At 33.9% G+C, this 19,044-nt stretch overlaps 2 protein-coding genes across 4 annotated transcripts in view; both read right to left on the bottom strand.

Annotated features, from left to right (window-relative positions):
• Positions 1 to 2,879: 2,879 nt before the first annotated feature.
• On the bottom strand, positions 2,880 to 5,986 carry si:ch211-51h9.7. The gene is made up of 2 exons (NM_001128240.1): positions 5,420 to 5,986; positions 2,880 to 3,098 (listed from the first exon to the last, which is right to left on the bottom strand). The coding sequence occupies exons 1-2, from the start codon at positions 5,763 to 5,765 to the stop codon at positions 2,944 to 2,946; spliced, it is 501 nt and encodes a 166-aa protein (NP_001121712.1). The 5' UTR covers positions 5,766 to 5,986; the 3' UTR covers positions 2,880 to 2,943.
• Positions 5,987 to 7,202: 1,216 nt separating this feature from the next.
• gle1 (GLE1 RNA export mediator) overlaps positions 7,203 to 19,044 on the bottom strand; it is a 31,293-nt gene continuing 19,451 nt past the window's right edge. The window contains exons 8-16 of one of the 3 annotated variants that reach the window (XR_015497011.1): positions 17,305 to 17,417; positions 16,963 to 17,032; positions 15,065 to 15,207; positions 14,061 to 14,251; positions 11,950 to 12,256; positions 11,164 to 11,808; positions 10,497 to 10,579; positions 7,838 to 7,901; positions 7,203 to 7,652 (exon numbers count right to left, since the gene is read on the bottom strand). Coding sequence is in view for 2 of the 3 variants with exons in the window: in XM_087263171.1 (XP_087119297.1) it covers positions 7,584 to 7,652; positions 7,838 to 7,901; positions 10,497 to 10,579; positions 11,164 to 11,268; positions 12,127 to 12,256; positions 14,061 to 14,251; positions 15,065 to 15,207; positions 16,963 to 17,032; positions 17,305 to 17,417 (968 nt within the window). In the remaining variant the exon portion in view is untranslated. Of the gene's footprint in view, positions 7,653 to 7,837; positions 7,902 to 10,432; positions 10,580 to 11,163; positions 11,809 to 11,949; positions 12,257 to 14,060; positions 14,252 to 15,064; positions 15,208 to 16,962; positions 17,033 to 17,304; positions 17,418 to 19,044 lie in introns of those variants that run through there. The other 2 variants (XM_087263171.1, NM_001003885.2) reach the window with 2 other exon arrangements.

The raw sequence follows: 19,044 nt of genomic DNA, 5'->3' as shown, positions 1-19,044 counted from the left end.
ATGCTTTGGAAATTTTTAAAAACTCAATATACTGCAGGCAAGTTGACTACCCTTTCATTATGTTTGGGGCTGTTTTTACCCCATTGACTTCCATTATAATGACATTTTTTGATTGTAAAGCCATGACAGCATATAATCATGCATTCTTGATTACTGGTAGTTTTCCCTGTTGGAAAGAGGTACGATTTGTCATTTTTACTGCTGATCATCAGTTGCAGTGCAAAAAAAAGCTTAGTTTCTGGTTTTATATGGAGTATAGTGTGAGTGTAAGAGAGAGCTTTTCACACTTACATTGATATGTCTCAAAATAGGCAGCTCAGCTCTCAAAATATAGTAAAACACAGCAGTAGGTATATTTATGCATGCACGCACAATATTATTTTACTCTGTAGGGCAGCATGATAATGAAAAAAAATGTATATTTAGATTTTTTTCAATTTATATTGCGATATTTCACAAAATACCTTAATTAATAATATTGGATTGATTGAGATGATTTTGTAGGGAAGTACATAAAGTATAATAAAATAACAAGTAGAGATAGAGGAAATATACAAATGATCGAGTCTAAAGAGTATACAGAAATAAATAAATGTACACACACAAATGTACATACTCTTACAGGTCAAAACTCAATTAAAGACCTATCTTTAGCAAAGCGTACACTTAATGTATCACATCACAGCGGTATGATGCATGGATGTCCTCCACGCAGGTTTCTTCATCTCGTTTATTTACCCAATGAACAGCAGCTACACTAATTATTCTCTTTATTCCTTTATTTCCACCTGAGGATACTCATCCCGAGGCCCCCAGAGATTATGCAGTGCCACTGAAGCGATCCAAGACCTGTTGAAGAGATGATCCCAAGGTTTCCACATTCCCGAACCAGGCCGTAGCAGCTGCTGTGGAGGTCATGGAGGAGTGATTCCTGTGAGACCCCAGCTCTCCACAAGACATTTTGCCATATGAGAAATGGTCGTGCTAACTGACCCTGGATCTCCCGAGGTTTTTTTTTCCTTCACTTTCGCCAACTGGTGAAGTTTAGTCCTCGCTGCTGTCGCCACTGGCTTGCATAGTTCAGGACTTGTAGAGCTGCGCATCGATGGATTTGCTCTTCAGTGTTTGGACTTCCAGCAGTGAATATTAAAACACACTGAACTTAAACTCCGAAAACTGAACTGACACTGTTTTAATTCACTTTAATCTTCTATGTGAAGCTGCTTTGACACAATCGACACTAAAAGCGCTGTACAATTAAATATAAATTGAATTGAATAAAGCTGTATTTTCTTCATGATGTAAATAAATTAATACACTTAACAGGTCTGTAGCCAGCCTGGTGAAAGGGGTGGGTTTTTTTTGGACCTTTTTGTAGTTTTTGCCTGATTTTCTATTTAACTATGAGGTTTAAATACTGCTTAAATTCTTTTATTGCCATTTAAAGCACTATTTTTAGCTGGACTAGCTTGTCGGATTGTTATCATAAATAATCACACTTTTTAATGAGCATTTCCTCCGGATTTTGAATAAAGATAATAGAAAATAAAGATAATAAACTGCCCATCACATTCAACTTTGTCAGGATTTGTCCACTTGAGTAATAAAACAATTAAGCATAAAAATAATAATGTTGAGCTTCCTGATTTTTCTAGCCTCTCTTGTAAAAAGTACACATTTATAGATAACAACAACAGTATTAAAATTAAAATTTATAAGCTTTGATGCTTCACAGCTTTTTATTTGTATTTCTTTCCTTTCAAGAAAAACGCCCCATTCTCACGGGGCGTCAGCGTCAACGCTTCCCATTCACTTTGAATGGGTGACGTCAGGCGTTGCCGAACTGCATTGTGGATCCGTTGGCGCCGCTTCAGAGGCATTGCTCGCTGCAGAAGTTGGGACTAGCTCAACTTTTCAAGCGCCGACGGAAGCGTCAGCCAATCAGATCGCTGTATGCAAATACACCAGCTAGACAGTGGCCTATTGCTGACTGAATTTCATTGGCTGACGCTTCTATGACGATCGCTTCAGCCCCAACTTCAGACACGCCTTCAGTCAAGCGTTGACGCTGAAGCCCTGTGTGAATGTGGCGTAAGGTCCAATATGTAGAATAAAAGTTACTTGTAAAAAGTTTTCACTATTTAACACCACCACCGTAGGTCAAGTAGTGAAAGATGGCTCCACTTACGTCAGCTTCTATATCTTAAAGCCTTCTTGGAGGAGTAATTTTCACCATTTATGATGGCACAGTAGTCAAAATAGTACAAAAGAGCTCATGTATGGGACAAATTCTGGATTTTTGTCAGTGAGGGGTCTTTCAAACCACCTGAACCCTACCTGGCCTTCTTAATCTTTGTAAAAGCTACAAACGCAATAATTCCTTGTGCCCAAATGCTTTAAACTCGCTTACAATGTTTACACAGGTAAACTTTCACTTTTTTTAATATGGTTAAACTTAAATGACTCCATGTGTTCGCAGTTATACCTGGTCAACTATAATCCTGACTCCACATTGCATGTCCTGCGATATGACTTAGATTCACACATTGCAATATCGATGCTAAAACTAAATATTGTGCAGCCCTACTCCACAGAACTCCATATAAAAGCCACAAACATTTTTTGCACAGGCCTATCTAAAGGGTTAATGCTGCCAACTGATGATCAACAGTAAAAATGGTTCCTCTTCTAACCACCCACAATGAAAAATGCATGATAATATGAGGTCAAAGCTTTGCAGTCAACAAAAATCTGATTATAATGGAGGTCAACAGCATAAAAACAGCCACTAACATAACATAAGGGAATCCTAATTTGAACAAAACACAAGGGGGTTAATTTCCTTTGGGTCAGTCGGAAATAAAGCCAGGCGTTCTAGTCTTATATAATAATTCTCATACAAATATCTTTATTAAAGAGCATAAAGTGAGGTCTGGCTAGTCGTCAACTTCTAAAAGATTTGGGTGTGATCAGCAGTGTGGACGCAAAGTGTTCCTGCAGGAGTCTGTCAAGTATGAGTGCCACAAAAGTCTGGTCCGAGCCTTCGAACTCTTCTCGAGTCACTGTCCGGGGCCAGTCGCTGGGCTGAAATGCCCAACCTTCAGCAGGGATGAGAAATAATCACGTTAAACCACTTCGATTTCAGAGTGATTGTATGTGAATGGGTTGGGGAGGGTATTTAGTTTTGATTTTTGAATTTGTGCAGTCATTGGTTCCCATAACATTTTTGTTCACAGATTGATTTTAAAATACTGCATGTAGCCTAAATAATACAGAAGAGAATTGTACTGAATTGTTTAAACCCTAATAACAGTCAGATTTATTTTGTGTAAAATTCTGTAAAAAATACAAATGTTTTTTGGTCAAATTGATTAATTTTCAGAAAGAAAGCATTTTATAGTTTAATGTTCAGGTATTTTTTTAAAGCTTTAACAGTAATACGAACATTTCGGTCGAGTAAACACTCACCCTTACATATTAGTACATTAATATTCATGTACTCTTACTGTAAAGTATTACCGGTTTAATGTTACTGTTATTGTTAAGTGTTAACGCTAACGATTTAACAGTAACTTTAAAGCGTTACAGGTTTAAGAAACATTTCCATTAGAAAACACTTACCCTTGTTAGTACATCATTATTCATGTACAGTTACTGCAAAGTATTACCGGTTTAATGTTACTGTTATTGTTAAGTGTTAACGCTAATGATTTAACAGTAACTTTAAAGCGTTACAGGTTTAACAAACATTTCCATTAGTAAACACTCACCCTTGTTAGTACATCATTATTCATGTAAAGTTACTGCAAAGTATTACCGGTTTAACGTTACTGTTAATGTAAAGTGTTAACGTCAATTGTTTAACAGTAGCGTTACTGTTACTGTAACACGTTACAGGTTTAACAGCATAAAGAACATTTATCTGGCAATTAAACACCCTTGCATATTAGTACATTAATATTCAGGTGCTGTTACTGTAAAGTACTACCGGTTTAACAGTAATATTACTGTTATTGTGAAATGTTACAGCAGGAGTCACCAACGTGGTGCCCGCGGGCTAGGATCAAATGAGTTGCCCGTGGGCCTGTTATAAAATTAGCTTACCATTGCACCACATACCAATAAACTGCATCTAATATTTTTTTGTAGCTATTCTTTTTAAATGACACTTGCATTGGTGTAAAATTGAAAATGACATTAAGTTATATATTTAAAAAAACTTTAAAAACATTTTCAGACAAATGAAGTGTTGCATCCTGATATTTATCTGTTTCCAATCAATGTTGACAACTATTGTGAGAAATCATTAACATGGTCAGTGTCTTCACATAGATGAATATCGCTAATTATTAATAAAAACATATAATTAAAAGTAAATTGAGCAAATTTGTTTTTAGGAAGTGTATCAAACTGGTAGCCCTTCACATTAAACGATACCCAAGAAGTAGCTCTCCGTTACCAAAAGGTTGGTGGCCCCTGTGTTACAGGTTTAACGGTAAAATGAACACTTACATGTCGAGTAAACATTCACCCATATTAGTACATCATTATTCATGTACTGTTACTACAGTGCAAAGTATTACCGGTTTAACGATACTGTTATAGTAATGTTTTGACGCTAACGATTTAACAGTAACTTTACTGTTACTGTAAAGTGTTACAGGTTTAACGAACATTTATACGAGTAAACACTCACCTTTACATGTTAGTACATCATTATTCAATGTACTGTTACTGTAAAGTGTTTCAGGTTTAACAATAATATGAACATTTATCTGTCAAGTAAACACCAACCCTTACATATTAATTACTCATGTACTGTTACTGCATGCAAAGTATTACCGGTTTCCTGCTACTGTTATTGTTAAGTGTTAACGTTAACAGTAACATTGCTGTTACTGAAGTGTTACAGGTTTCACAGTAATATGGACAGTTATATGAGGAGTAAACACCCACCCTTACATATTAGTACATCATTATTCATGTAACGTTACTGTAAAGTATTACCGGTTTCCTGTTACTGTTATTGTAAAGTGTTAACGTTAACAGTAAAATTATTGTTACTGCAAAGTGTTACAGGTTTAACAGTAATATGGACAGTTGTATGAGGAGTAAACACCCAGCCTTACATATTAGTACATCATTATTCATGTAACGTTACTGTTACTGTAAATAATTATCGGTTTCCCGCTACTGTTATTGTAAAGTGTTAACGTTAATGGTTTTACAGTAACGTTAGAGTTAGATTGTAAAGTGTTACGGGTTTAACAGTCATTAGATATATCTGTCAAGTAAACATCTTTACATATTAGTACATTAATATTCATGTTATACTGTTACTGTAAAGTATTTCTGGTAAAGTGGTAACGTTAACGGTTTAACAGTACATTGAATATTATTATGTCGAGTAAACACTCACCCAGGTGTGTTTTGCAGCGCGGACAGGTGGCGGCAGTCCACGAGTGTCCCGGGTACCAGCTGAAGTGTCGGTCCGCCGGCCAGTGTTTCAGCACATCCGCCCGCCGAAAAGTTACAACTTCAAACTGGAATCCGTGCGGGTTCTCGAAGAGCTGCACGGACACGCGCTTCCCGCCGATTACCGTGTCGTTCCGGTGCGAGAGCGCCATGCGGCTGGGTACAAAGCTCAGGTCTGTGTCCTCCGCGAGCTCGTGCCCGCAGGACCGGCAAAGCAGCAGCCCGGGACAGGAGAGCCCCAGTCGGAGCCAGAGCGCGAAACACACCGCCAAACACCCCGGGAACTGCATCACAGCAACCGGAGAACAACACCGACACTTCCCGCCACTCAGATATGAAGCTAAACTGTGTCTAAGTGTGTTGTTGTGAAGGCAATATGGTTGTTTAAGAGCTGTTCTAACGAAATAAGCAAACTACATTTCTAAAGTGCCTACAGCCAAAACAAACAAACGCACGCAAAACTACCGGAGCGTCGCAGGGAAATAAGTGAGTTCTGATGACAGCGCCGCCTACAGGCCGGATGAATGAGCGCTATAAGTACATTGTGATTCATCATTTGAGCAATAATCTGTTAAATATACATATGCTGAAAATGTACAATACATTTATATGGTTTCTTACATAAATACGCAATTTAATTATGCTCAAGTTTGCCTGAGCATACTCAAAGACATCTATACATTGTAATTAAATTTGTGTGTATATACACATACACACACACACACATGTAAACAACAAAATTAAACATATCTATCTGTAGACATATCTATCTATCTATCTATCTATCTATCTATCTATCTATCTATCTATCTATCTATCTATCTATCTATCTATCTATCTATCTATCTATCTATCTATCTATCTATCCTAATTAAGTTTATTTGTAAAGCGCTTTTCACAATATTAATTGTTTCAAAGCAACTCATATTGCTCATAGGTGCATATTATTAAATTACAATCAAATTAAGTTAAAGTCACAATCAAATACAAGTTATTATATATAGACATAGCAATGCTGGACAACATGCTAATTTAAAAGTTATTTCTTTCACTTGTTGCTTTAAATGTTATGTACTGTGTATTTATATTATGTGAAGATAAAAGATGTGCAGCACCTGAAACTACAGATACTGGAAGCCCTGTGCTGGCCTTTCTCCTGCGGTGTTGAAATCAGTGTGTGAAGAGTGGGAGAAGAGGGTTGCATTGACAATCCAACACAATGGGCAGCACACTGAACACATTTTATAAGTGGTCAGAAACTTGTAAATAACTCATGAAAGAATAAAGGTATGTTAAAACCAAGCACACCATTGTTTTTCTTGTGAAATTCCCAATAAGTTTCATGTGTCACATGACCCTCTTCCTATTGAAAAAAAACAAAAAGTTAGATCCAAGATGGCCGACTTCAAAATGGCCACCATGGTCATCACCCATCTTGAGAAGTTTGCCCCCTCACATATACTAATGTGCCACAAACAGGACGTTAATATCACCAACCATTCCCATTTTATTAAGGTGTATCCATATAAATGGCCCACCCTGTACACATGGTCATTTATTTTGTAGACACACACAAACACACATAAATGTTAAAAAAAACACACAAATTATAGTAAATAAATATTTAAAAAATAAGAAAAGAATTAAAGAATAAATAAAAATATAAAAACAAAAGGCATTTCGAGATTAATCAGATTTGTTAACACATTAAAAGACTGAAAAGACACTTTGTGTACTACTTTAATATAAAATCATAAATATCTGCATCAATATACAGTACATCTCATCCTATCACCTTAGCGTACACACAAGATCCTCCTCCATCATCATGGCTTATGTCTGCGGGAAGCAGATTACAATCAACAATCATTGGTCTAAAGCAAATTATAAACTTGGCTTGGGGTGAATTAAGATCAATCTGAGACCGAATCAATGCATTAAGACACCACATGCATTAAAAACTAAAACTTACTTTCATGCACATATAAAAAATTAAGACAGCATGATGATCTGGATGCATAAACTCTAACATTCACCAACAGAATGGCATCAGTTTATACTTAATCCGAGTAGATTATAGTGACTCTCATCAGGATGATCTCCACCAATCAGGACCTGAAGAAGGCGGAGCCGAGCTCACTCTTAGGAGCAGGAATCTGCTTGGTTCTCAATGACGTCTGGATGTGAGGAAGAACAGAAGCAGTGTGTGTGTGTGTGTTAGTGATAAGAGAAACAAAGCTATGAACCCTTTTCACATTTGACTTTTGGCCATTAATATGCCAACAAGAGACTATTAACTATTATTATTTCTTTTAATTTACTAATGTCTAATATAAAATAGTGCTTTTCTGCAGACGCTTACCTCTAGAAACTGTTTGAGTCTGGTAACAGAGCCCATCTGTCCAGCGCTGGTCACAGCCTCAATCCTGACCAAATAAAACAAAATCAGTTCAACCAATCAGTGCCTGGTTTACTCCTCTTATTAATATCAGTTCTTGATGAGTTAATCAAGCAGATTTTTTTCTGATGTTAAACAGACGTCACATCATTATTCCCGATTTATAATTAATAATAATAATTTCTTACATTTTTAGTAATTTCAAGACACTCAAAGCGTTTACACAATGGGGGGGATCTCCTCATCCACCATCAGTGTGCAGCATCCACCTGGATGAAGTGACGGCAGCCATATTGCAGCTGATTGGTGGAGAGGAGACAGAGTGATGAAGCCAATTATGATATGGGGAGGGTTAGGAGGTCATGATAGGCAGAGGCCAGTAGGCCAGATTTGGCCAGGATGCCGGGGTTAAACCCCTACTCTTTTTCGAAGAACATCCTGGGATTTTTTTAACGACCACAGAGAGCCAGGACCTCGGTTCAACGTCTCATCAGATAGACGGCTGAGCAGTATAGAGTCCCCGTCAATATACTGGGGCATTAGGACCCACACAGACCGCAGGTTGAGCGCCCCCTGCTGGTCTCACTAACATCACTCACATGTTGAGGATTTTATCTAGCAGAGGGGTTTAGAGTCATTACTGCAAATATTGACGCATCACCAAAAGTTAATTACCGTACGTTCACACCGAAAGCGGCGAGAGCGTCCAAGGTCGCTCTGGCCGCCCTGGCGACAACGCTGTCTGCCTTCAGCTCCTGTGGCGAGAGCGTCAAAACTCGCTACATTGATCTCATATTTAAAGGAGCCGTTGCAGCATATCAGTAAAATTCATGCATAAAACATGTTTCTAGCGTGAAAATGTTGCGCACTTCTTATCAAATTCATACAACAATGGAAGATCAAGTTGCGTGTGGTCTGGCTTCGCTCTATTTATCCAATATGTGTCCATACGTCTGAAATATCCTGAAGCAGCAGTACTGTTTTGTACTGTCACATCGCGTGAGATTCCCGCTTTTTTAAGATAAATTTATATAGCATTAATGAACATCAGTAACTCGGGGGGGGTTAGGGACTGGAAATGTCCTCGAGACTGGATTCAAACTCAGGACACCCTGAAGTGCTACTGCACCATTTGTCAGCGCACTAACCACTAGTCTATTGCGCCGACGTAAATTATTTTTAATCATTCATTATAATCTTTGTATTATTTATCATCATTTTATTGTTAATTTTATTCATAATTTGAATTGGTCTAAATTGTATTTTAAGTTTACTTCTGTTCAAGTTTTAATAATTTAAAAATATTTATTAAGGTATGTACAATTTTCATTTTTATTTTAGTACATTAAATTTAAATTTTTAAATTATTAATATTTGGCAAGTAGCTAAATAAAAAAAAACTTTTATTTTTATTTATTTATACATTTTTATAATAATTTTATTTAGAGTTATTTCACCTTTAATTAGAAAGGACAGTGGAGGATACAGACAGGAAAGTATTGAGAGCACAGAGACGGGAAGGGTAGGCAAAGGACCTCGAGTCGGGAACTTGGGTAACAAGGAAGAAAAGAAAAGGTGACAAAGAAAAAAACGGTATACAGGCACTGCCAGACTGTGGTGAAATATAAGTCGGGGAATACGACTAATAACAGTCATGGGGACTGCAGAACACAGCACACTTGTTAGATTGATGCAGACATTGACTTGTACCGCAAAGAGACCTCTAGCTCACTCATGGTTTGTCCTCTCAAGTGGTGGAAAGACGATGCACAACGTTACCCACTGCTGTCAACCTTGGCTAAATCATATCTCTCTGTCCCAGAAACCTCAGTCCCAAATGAGAGGGGTTTTTAATTCTGTTGCAGGGGACATGCCCAGAGATCCCAGCTTTTACCACATTATAGTTATATGATAATTCTCCTTAAAAACCCATCTCTATCTAAGTGAGTGAGTGGTTAAATGTTGAATGTGATGAGTTTTCAACAATACTAAATTGAAACTTTATTTTTTTAATATGGTTTTATAGTTTTTTGTTATTAAAATTGATAAATTGAAGTTCCTGTTTCGAAGCTTACAGATAGATGGCTAATTTGTATGTCATTAATATGTTCAGTGCTAAGGTAAATAAACACTTTTGGCACTTTTTTTCGAGTCTTTTCATCAGTTTTGTTTTCCTGTAAATTATTCAATAAATACCCTACCATGCCTTTCATAACAAGGTATAACCGTGCCGTGAAATTCTGATACCGTTACATCGCTATAAAATACTGTAAACAAATAGATAAATTGCATAAAATCACTTCATATCAGTTGTTTATGCTCATTTCTTTTTCAGATTATAAATGGTTTATTCTATATTCTTTATTTTTTGTAATTATTTTTTAGGGGTTTTCACCTTTATTGATAGGACAGTGGAGATATAGAGACAGGAAAGTGTAAGGAGCAGAGTTAGGGGAAGGATCAGCAAAGGACCTCGAGACGGGAATCAAACTCGGGTCGCTGCGAGCACCTCAGAGCTATGTGTCGACGCACTAACCACTAGGCTATTGGCGCCGACGTTTATTCTATATTGTGAACCCAGTGAATGCATGTAAAGTGTAATATGGAAGCAAAGCATAAATACCTCGGGAAATATTCTTCATTAATAATCAATATCAGTTTCCAGAACTGGACGCGATATTGTTTCATTAGGGCATTTCCACAGACCTAAAGAGACACACATGACAAAAATACAGTTATTTTCTCACTCTCTCTACATTTTATTTACAGTTGAAGTCAGATTTATTTTAAATATTTCCAAAATGATGTTTAACAGAGCAAGGAAATTTTCACAGTATGTCTAATAATATTTTTTCTTCTAGAGAAAGTCTTATTTGTTTTATTTCGGCTAGAATATAAGCAGTTATACATTTTTTTAACACCATTTTAAGGACAAAATTGTTAGCCCCTTTAAGCTATATATTTTTTCAATAGTCTACAGAACAAACCATCGTTATACAATAACTTGCCTAATTACCCTAACCTGCCTAATTAACCTAGTGAAGCCTTTAAATGTCACTTTAAGCTGTATAGAAGTGTCTTGAAGAATATCTAGTCAAATATTATTTACGGTCATCATGGCAAAGATAAAATAAATCAGTTATTAGAGATGAGTTGTGGGTTGAAATGTAAAAATGTGTTGAAAAAAATCTGCTCTCTGTTAAACAAACTGGGGAAAAAAAATAAACAGGGGGGCTAAAAATTTTGACTTCAATGGTGTATATATATATATATAGGAAATGTGTATTTACCTCCAGGAAGTCAAAGAGAATAGTGGCTGTGATGTCGGCCAGCGGCTCCATGTTGAGGATCTGTGCCATCCAGCGCCAGCCGTGATTCAGACCATGAGGATGAGGCTGATGCAGACCAGAATTAGATCACATATTCACATTATAATAAACCAGAGTCATAAAAATCTCAGTTAAATAACATACAGTGCTCAGCATAAATGAGTACGCCCGTTTGTTTCCATTTCTCAATGAATATAGGTAACATATTTTGGTGCGTTTGAATAAGTGAGTTTTATTTTATTTTTTATTATTTGGTATAGAAATATAACACATTTAAATTCAGTTATTGCAACAACAACAACAAAAAAAAATCACCTATATTTGAAATATTTTATGTTTCTAGTGATTTTCCCTGTTCGTTAAAATCTTATTTAATATTTTCCCACAACATATTAATTTGGGTGTACTAATTTTTGGGTCACTACTTGAAGGGGTCTGACATTAAACCTTTATGATCATGATTCATGAAACACATCGTGAATGTGAATGAGACCTTATTCATGCTTACGACAACTGTTATTAAGTGTCAAAAGCATGTATAAAAACTCATTCGCATTGTCATGATTATAAAGAAGGGGTGTCCAAACTTGGTCCTTGAGGGCCGGTCTCCTACATAGTTTAGCTCCACTTTCCTTCAACAAACCTGCCTGGAAGTTTTAGTATACCTAGAAAGAGCTTGATTAACTGGTTCAGGTGTGTTTAATTGGGGTTGAAACTAAAGTATGCAGGACACCGGCCCTCCAGGACCCCGTTATTGAAGTTATGACTACCTCACTGGTGTCACTGTAAAATGGCTTTAATGTTATTTGTGAATTTGTAAATCTATATTGCAATGGCAAACATGATTTGAGGTCATCTCTGAGTATTGCATGATCAATCGATATATTGATTATTGTGATATTAATGGACAGAAGCACCACACACCCCTTGTTTGCTGGAGTATGGCCATCTCATCTGGATTATTGCAGCATAAAGGCGAATCATTCCCGACATTCTCTTTAGAAAGCTGTCCTGTCCTTCCACTTTCCCCTCATCTACACGATATCCAAGGATCCTGATGGGCAAAAGTACATTTATAGTGATTTACACATATTTAGGCCTAAATGTTATATCCATATGAATTATATACAATTGTGTATTTACTCATTTTCTGAAATGCATGAGAACAGGTAACAATGCCGTCTTGTTTGAATTGAAAGTCTCAGTTCTTGGTATTAAAAAGTCATCATACACCTTAGTCTACTGCCTGATATGATCAGATTCCCTGTATTTATGTATTTTTCTATGCGCTTTTCCATTGCTTTTTGCTATTGTGTATCTGAGGCTATATCTGTACGTACATGAACAATGAAGAAATGTTTTTTACTCAAACAGGTTTGGAACAAACTCAATTATCATTTTTAGGTGAATGATACCTGTAAATTTAGACTTAAACATTGTTGAGTGAATTATAAAAATAATTACAAAAAGACAGAGTAAATAATAAAATAATTAAATTAAAATTATATAAATATTTTAATTAAATTACATTAAATAAAACAAATAAAAATAAATAAAATAAAGACGCAAAACAAAAAATAAGTTAATTGATGTAAAATATTAAAAGTAAATTAAAAGATCTAATAAAAAATGTATTTACATTAAAACAAAATGTAAATAAATTAAATAATACAATAAACAAAAAATTAATTAATATAAAATAATAAAATTTAATAAAAATATCTAATTAAAAATTAAATTACACTGAAACTAAATAAAAATTAATTAAAATAAAAGCTAAGTATTAAAAAATTAATATAAAATATGTTATTAAATAAATTAAATTACATTAAATAAAAAATAAAGAAATAAAGAAATAAAACTAAATAAATAAAATATTAAATTACCTAAAAAATCTCATTAAAGTTAGATTACATTAAAACTAAGCAAAAGTAAACAAAATAACAAAAATAAACTAATAAAAAATATATAAAATTAAAAAAATTTAATTAAAAATAAATTACAATAAAACTAAATAAAAATAAATTAAATAAAAAACTAAAACTTAAATAAAATATAATAAAATATAAAAAAATCAAATAAATTAAATGCCATTAAATAAAAAAATTCAAATAAATAAAATATTAAAATAAAATAAATGATAAATATTAAATATAAAAATAAAAAATGCAGTTAAAATTAAATTTTATTAAAACAAAATAAAAAAAATCTAAAAAAATCTAATAAAACATTATAAAAATGTTTTTGAAACATAAAAAAATTACATAAAAATTAATTAAATAAACAAAAAAACTAAAAATTAAATTAATTAAAATAAAATATTTAAAAATGTAATTAAAATTAAATTACATTAAAACAAAATAAAAATAAATTAAATAAAACATAAAATTAGAAAGTTAATTTAAAATATAAAAAAATAATTCAATTAAATAAAACAAATTAAAAATAACTTTAACCTTAACTTAATTAACTAACTTAAATAAAAAATTGTATTAACAATTTTTTATTAAAAATTAAAAAATTTAATTCAAACAAAAAAGAAATTAAAAGAACGTATAAAAAATAATTAAATAAAAATACATTAAAATAAAATTATCTGGTTCAACATACCAGAAGGTTTTTGCAGTGTATAACTAAAAAAAAAAAAGATTAATTATCCACATAACGCATACCGTGCATAAATAAAAATGTTAAAATAAAAGAAATAAAAATTATAATTAAAAAAATCTTAACAAAATCAAATCCTATTTAGTTAAATGATCTGGTTCGACATACCAGAAGGTGGTGAATGTAAAATAAAAAAATGTCAGAATTTATTTAGTCAAAGTCCTCTCATACAGTAGATTCAGTAGACTTACTTCTGGTAATCCTCCACTGATGTGCCACTCTCCATGGGTGGGTAGTGCGGCACAGCATACGGGCACTTCTTATGCAGGTGAGCGAGTATAAGATCTCCAATTTTGGGATGGAGTTCCCATATGCCTGAGGCCACAGCGCCGATGGGAAAAGCAGCCGAATGATTAGAGGCAACCTCCTCCTCTCCTTGTTTCTGAGAAAGAGTAATTAAAATCAACTTTATATGTACTCAAAATGTGGATTGTATATTTAACCTTTGTGTGTTGTTGGGGATATTTTCATCCATTCCGGGGGGATTTTGAGGCTTAATTTGGCCACAATCTTCTCAGTGTTTCAGCAAGTAAAATTATTTTTGCTGACAAATCTTATTTTGTTAAAAGTTTTCTTGGTTAAAATTACAAATGTTTTACGTTATAGTGCCTGAATGCGTTATACTTGTCTTTAAAATACAAGCAAATGAGGATGTTTCACTCTGTTATGGTTATACATTGCAACGACTCCACTATAATCCGACTATAATCCCAATTTTTACATTGCACATGCTGCGATGTGACTACTGTGACACACACATTGCGATATCGATGCCGAAACGATATATTGTCGTAGCCCTAGTGCGTGTACGAGTGTGTGTATGTGAGAGAGAGGGATGTTTCACACTTATCTTGATATGTTTGAGAAAATAAAAAATAAGCATCTCAGATAGTCAGAATATGGTAAACATAGCAAGTATATTTCTGCACACACACTATAATCTGTTGTTTATAGCCTGAAACCTTTTGGCACAGGCCTGTCTAAAGGGTCAATGCTGATAACTCATGATCAACAGTAAAAATGATCAATTATAACCTCTTCCCAACAGGAAAAAATAAACCAGCAATCAAGAATGCATGACTTGCAATCAAAGTGTGATTATAATGGGAGTCAATGGGGCAAAAACAGCCACCAACATAACTAAAGGGTAGTCAATTTTAACAATATACAAACATAAAGCAAACATCTGCCTTACCACAAACTTCTCTGCCAGTCTATAACTGGCAAACTCCAGCCCCTGAGGATGCTGGGATGTAGACACTGTCTTTCCAGCCGATGTCACGGGACGTCCTGATAAAAGCTTATCAATCTTCTCAAAGGCCTCCTTCAGTGGAGCTCCTGGATGCAAACCAGGGTTAAAGGACAAGCAGCAGACATCAGATGTTTTTATTTAATATATTTGATAAAAAATATATTCTCTTTATATGCCAGTTGTTGGTTTTTATACAACTTGCAACTCCTTATATTTCATATTGTAACCTTACAACCTTCTTTTTTTTTATTCCAATTTTAATTGCATTAAGTTCATTGTTTATAAGTGTTGTGACACAAACATCTTTACCACTGAATATACAAAACAATTGAGCATAAGAATCCAAAAAGTAGAAATAAAATAAATATCAAAAGAGCATTAAAAATAAATAAATAAATAAATAAAATTAGGAGCACTTAAATCCAAATTATAGAGTAATCAACTATTATAACCATAAAAAACCCTGTGTATATAAAATCAAAATAAGTAACATCTGAGAATACACATTTGCCGCTATTTAATTGGTAATCTAGTTTTGTTTATTCCCTTGCAACTTTATTTATTTACTATTTTATCATTATATTTATTGATTCTTATTATAATTTTATTTATTTATTAGTACTATTGTTTCTCTTATTCTCTCTTGTTCTCATTGTAAAAATAAATATATAAATAAATAATATCCCCTCAACAAAGAGGTCAAACATTCATCAATGTAAAAATCAAATCAGTATTTAAGGGATATCTGGATAAATCTTACATCAAAAAAAGTTTTATTACATGCACTAATTTATATATTATACTGCGTTTAATTTAATATTTAATTTAATATAATGTTTAATTTTTTTATTTTATTTAATAGTTTTTATTTGTATTTGATATTTATTATTTTATTTATATTTTATCTAATTCTATTATTTTATTTAATATTTATAATTTTATTTAATATTTTTATTTAAAATTTATAAAATTTATTTTTATATTTTATCTAATATTTTTATTTTATTTAATATTTTGTATTTTATTTCATATTTAATTTAATTATTTTAAAAATATTTTTAGTTTTTTATATTTTATCTTATACTTTTTAATTTATTTAATATTTATTTAATTTATTATTTCATATTTTATTTCATATTTTATTTGATTTCATATTTTTTATTTTGTTTAATATTTTTTATATGTTATCTAATATTTTGTATTTTATTTCATATTTTTCATTTTATTTTATATTTTTTTATTTTATATTTTTCATTTTATTTGATATTTTATCTAATATATATATATTTTTTATCTAATATTTTTATTTTATAAAATATTTTATTTAATATATTTTTATTTTATTTCATATTTATTTATTATTTCATATTTTATTTCATATTTTTATTCTATCTAATATTTTTTATTTTATTTCATATTGTATTTAATTTTTCTACATTTTATTTCATATATTTTATTTCATATTTTATTTAATTTTATCAAATATTTGTTATTTATTTCATATTTTTCATTTTATTTCATATTTTTTATTTTATATTTTTAATTTTATTTGATATTATAATATTTTTATTTTATAAAATATTTTATCTAATATTTTATTTAATATCTTATTTAATTTTGTTATTTTATTCTATTTGCAGATACTCTTATCCTAAGCAACATTTTGCATTAAAAGTATACACTTTATCAGCTCTAGCTTTCCGTTATTCCAACACACAACCCTGGCATTACTATTCCCATGCACTATTACTTAAGCAACAGGAAAGTCAGTATCTGTAAAACTATAAATACATTTTAGCACATCACCACTTCATGCAGCTGTTTTTCCACATCTGTCTCACCTGAGCTGTTGGCGATCTGACTCACAGGTGTGGTTGCAGCCTTTTGGAGCTCCATTTTAATTTTTTTTGTCTGCACACATTCATAACACACGAAAATTGAGAACATGCACTGTAAAAAGTAAAACAATAAAATAAAACCTTAAAAAGTAAGTAAACCCATTGTAACTTGTAACTGTAAAGTTGATTTAATTTTATTTTTAGAGTTATGCACATGGTTCATTACGTTAAAATAGTTTAGGGCAACGGGTTTCCTCACTTTAAGTCAACTAATCATTTTATAGTGTAATTATTCAGTACAAACGCATTGATAGGATATCCATTAAAATGCAATGGTTGTTCCACCTGTGTGTCTTTGGCTTTATTGAGGTCATCGAAAGCCTGAGCGCATTGATTGGCCAAATCCTGCAGGCTGTTGTACCACTTTAAAGTGCTGTCATCCGCTCCAGTCTGCAGACCTGTGTAAATAATGCAAAAAGCACTTGTTTAAGTCAGGTAAAACGTTGATCATTTCACATTAAAAACATTTTGAAGAGATCATGAACTGTAATTCAGTTTATATTGTTTTGTATTCTTCTCTGAGGTGCACTTATTATCTCATCTCATCCGCTTTTCTGGGAACGGGTCGTGGAGGCAGCAGTCTTAGGAGAGAACCCCAGACCTCCCTCACCCCAGACACTTCCTCCAGCTCCTCGGGGGACATCCTGAGGCGTTCCCAGGCCAGCCGAGAGACATAGTCCCTCGAGCGTGTCCTGGGTCTTCTCCGAGGCCTCCTTCCAGTGGAACATGCCTGGAACACCTCCCAAGGTAGGCATCCAGGAGGCATTCGAAACAGATGCCCGAGCCACCTCAGCTGACTTCTCTCGATGTGGAGGAGCAGCGGCTCTACTCTGAGCTCCTCCTGGGTGTCAGAGCTCCTCATCCTATCTATAAGGGTGCGCCATGCCACCCTGCAAAGGAAACTCATTTCAGCCGTTTGTATCCGAGATCTTGTCCTTTCAGTCATGACCCAAAGCTCATGACCATAGGTGAGAGTAGGAACATAGATTGACCATAGATTGTCTTTCAGCTCAGCTCCTTCTTCAACACAATGGACCAGTACGTCGACCGCATTACTGCTGCCGCTGCACCAATCCGCCTGTCAATCTCACGTTCCATCCTTCCCCAACTCATGAACAAAACCCTAAGATACATGAAGTCCTCCACCTGGGGTAAGGACTTTCCTCCAACCTGGAGATGGCAAACCACCTTTTTCCGGTGGAGCACCATGACCTCAGGCTGATTGTCATCCCAGCCGCGTCACACTCAGCAGCAAACCGCCCCAGTGCATGCACTTATTATGTTAATAAAAAAAAAAAAAACGTAAAAAAGTTATAATTTAGAAGTGATTGACTATTTACTCTCCTGTTTTCGACTCATCAGAATGCTGTATTAATGGGTGTGGCTAATTGAAGACTACCAAGTAGGGCTGGGTGATTTTTTCGATTCCTTCGAATTTACGTTTTGACGACGATTTAATTTTATATTAAATCGAGAAATCGCAACTAAAAAAAAAAAAAATTGATACATTATAATGGCACCAATGCGCTTTGGTTCACTCTCTGTATGAAGCAGGAAGCACACCAGAAGCGCCTCTCGGCGCCGCGCAGCATCAGGCAGCGCCATGGATTTTAGAATTCTAAACAGGTTTCTATACACACACTGGCGCCGCCCAGCCACGATTCACGTAGCAGTTCATATTTCAGCCGCGCCACAGAGCGCCATCTGATTAGTTTCATGTTAAATATCATGCGAATGTGCATGTCATGTTGTTGTAATGTTTTGAGTTGCCTAGTTACACAATAAAAAATAAAAAAAATCGAAATCGTGAATCGGTCAAACTTTATTAAAAAAATCTAGATTTTTTTTTTTGGCCAAATCGCCCAGCCCTACTACCAAGTAAATGCCCACCGCTCTGATTGGCTGACAGTTTTGCATATTAACAGAGCTAAACGGGGATTGAAGTCGATGTTCTGTGGAGGCGGAGCTTATCCACTTTATTACATCATAGAGCAGATTATTCCAGAAGCAGTCATTTAGTCAGAC

This window comes from Danio rerio, chromosome 8 (assembly GCF_052040795.2).
Source record: "Danio rerio strain M-AB ecotype USA chromosome 8, GRCz13ab, whole genome shotgun sequence".
In the NCBI taxonomy this organism is placed as follows: domain Eukaryota; kingdom Metazoa; phylum Chordata; class Actinopteri; order Cypriniformes; family Danionidae; genus Danio; species Danio rerio.
The sequence above is the reverse complement of the archived record's forward strand: the minus strand, read 5'-3'. Positions and strand labels throughout refer to the sequence as shown.